A 1,255-nucleotide genomic window follows, 5' to 3' on the forward strand; every position below is an offset into this window, starting at 1 on the left:
GCTTGGGAATCCCCTCCCATTTCCCCCCCTTTTCCCCCCACAATTCCCCCCCTTTTCCCCTCACCTTTTCCCCTTTGGCCCTCATGTTTCCCCCCCGTTTTCCTCTCTCTTTTCCTCTCATGATTCATGCCCTTTCCCCCTTCATATTTCCCTCTTGTCCCCTCAGGATTCCTGCCCTTTTCCCCTCACATTTCCCTCCCATTTTCCCCTCACATTTTCCTCCCTTTTCCCCTCACATTCCCCACCCATTTTCCCCCCCATTTCCCTCTCACATTTCCCTCCCTTTCCCCCTCACATTTCCCTATCCTTTCCCCCTCACATTTCCTCCATTTTCTCCTCACATTTCCCCCTCACATTTCCCTCCTTTTCCCCTCACATTTTCCCCCCTTTTCCCCTCATGATTTCCTGCCCTTTTCCCCTCACATTCCCCCCCGTTTCCCCTCACATTTCCCTCCTTTTCCCCTCACATTTCCCCCCTTTTCCCCTCATGACTTCCTGCCCTTTTCCCCCTCCATTTCCTCCCTTTCCCCCTCACATTCCCCCCCTTTTCCCCTCACATTCCCCCCCTTTTCCCCTCACATTTCCCCCCTTTTCCCCTCACATTTTCTCCCCTTTTCCCCTCACGTTTCTTGCCCTTTTCCCCTCACATTCCCCCCCATTTCCCTCTCACATTTCCCCCCTTTTCCCCTCATATTTCCCCCATTTTCCCCTCACATTTCCTGCCCTTTTGTCTCCTCACGTTTCCCGCCCTTTTCTCCCCTCACATTTCCCCCCTTTTCTCCCTTCACATTTCGACTTCCTGCCCTTTTCCCCCTCCATTTCCTCCCTTTCCCCCTCACATTCCCCCCCTTTTCCCCTCAACCCCCCCGGGGACGCCCCCACACCTGCTTGCCGTTGTGGGTGACGGAGGAGAGGATGGTGCGCAGCGTCTTGACGCCCATGGCGATGTCCAGCAGGTGCGAGGCGAAGAAGAAGTTGTTGTAGTGGCCCAGCAGGGACATGGCCATGTACCAGGTGAGGTACAGGAAGGACTGGGGGGGGCACGCAGGTGGGGGTCACCCCAAAAGCCACGGGGAGGGGTCCTCACAGCCCAGGTGAGCCCCCCGCCCCAGCAGCCCCTGCCCGCGCTCACGTTGTCGGTGAAGATCACCCCGAATTTCCAGATCTGGTAGCGGATGTCGATGGATGTGATCCTGGGGGGGAAAAAAAGGGGGGGTCAGAGGGTGGGGATGCCCCCAAGAGGGGTGGGGAGCCC

General features: G+C 57.4%; 1 protein-coding gene and 1 long non-coding RNA gene across 2 annotated transcripts in view; both read right to left on the bottom strand.

Annotated features, from left to right (window-relative positions):
* The window catches only part of LOC120497263 (potassium channel subfamily K member 6-like), a gene marked incomplete at its 3' end in the record, with an annotated part of 3,966 nt that extends 3,025 nt beyond the window's left edge, over positions 1-941 (bottom strand). Inside the window, exon 1 of the mRNA XM_039698485.1 lies at positions 893-941. Within this exon, the coding sequence (XP_039554419.1) occupies positions 893-941 (49 nt within the window). The remainder of the gene's footprint in view (positions 1-892) is intronic.
* A 17-nt stretch (positions 942-958) lies between these two features.
* On the bottom strand, positions 959-1,207 carry LOC120497264. The gene is made up of 2 exons (XR_005626473.1): positions 1,133-1,207; positions 959-1,031 (listed from the first exon to the last, which is right to left on the bottom strand). It is a non-coding gene; the product is annotated as an uncharacterized LOC120497264 (long non-coding RNA).
* Between the last annotated feature and the right edge of the window lie 48 nt (positions 1,208-1,255).

This window comes from Passer montanus, unplaced genomic scaffold (genome assembly GCF_014805655.1).
Source record: "Passer montanus isolate IOZ18808 unplaced genomic scaffold, ASM1480565v1 scaffold1262, whole genome shotgun sequence".
Taxonomy (NCBI): domain Eukaryota; kingdom Metazoa; phylum Chordata; class Aves; order Passeriformes; family Passeridae; genus Passer; species Passer montanus.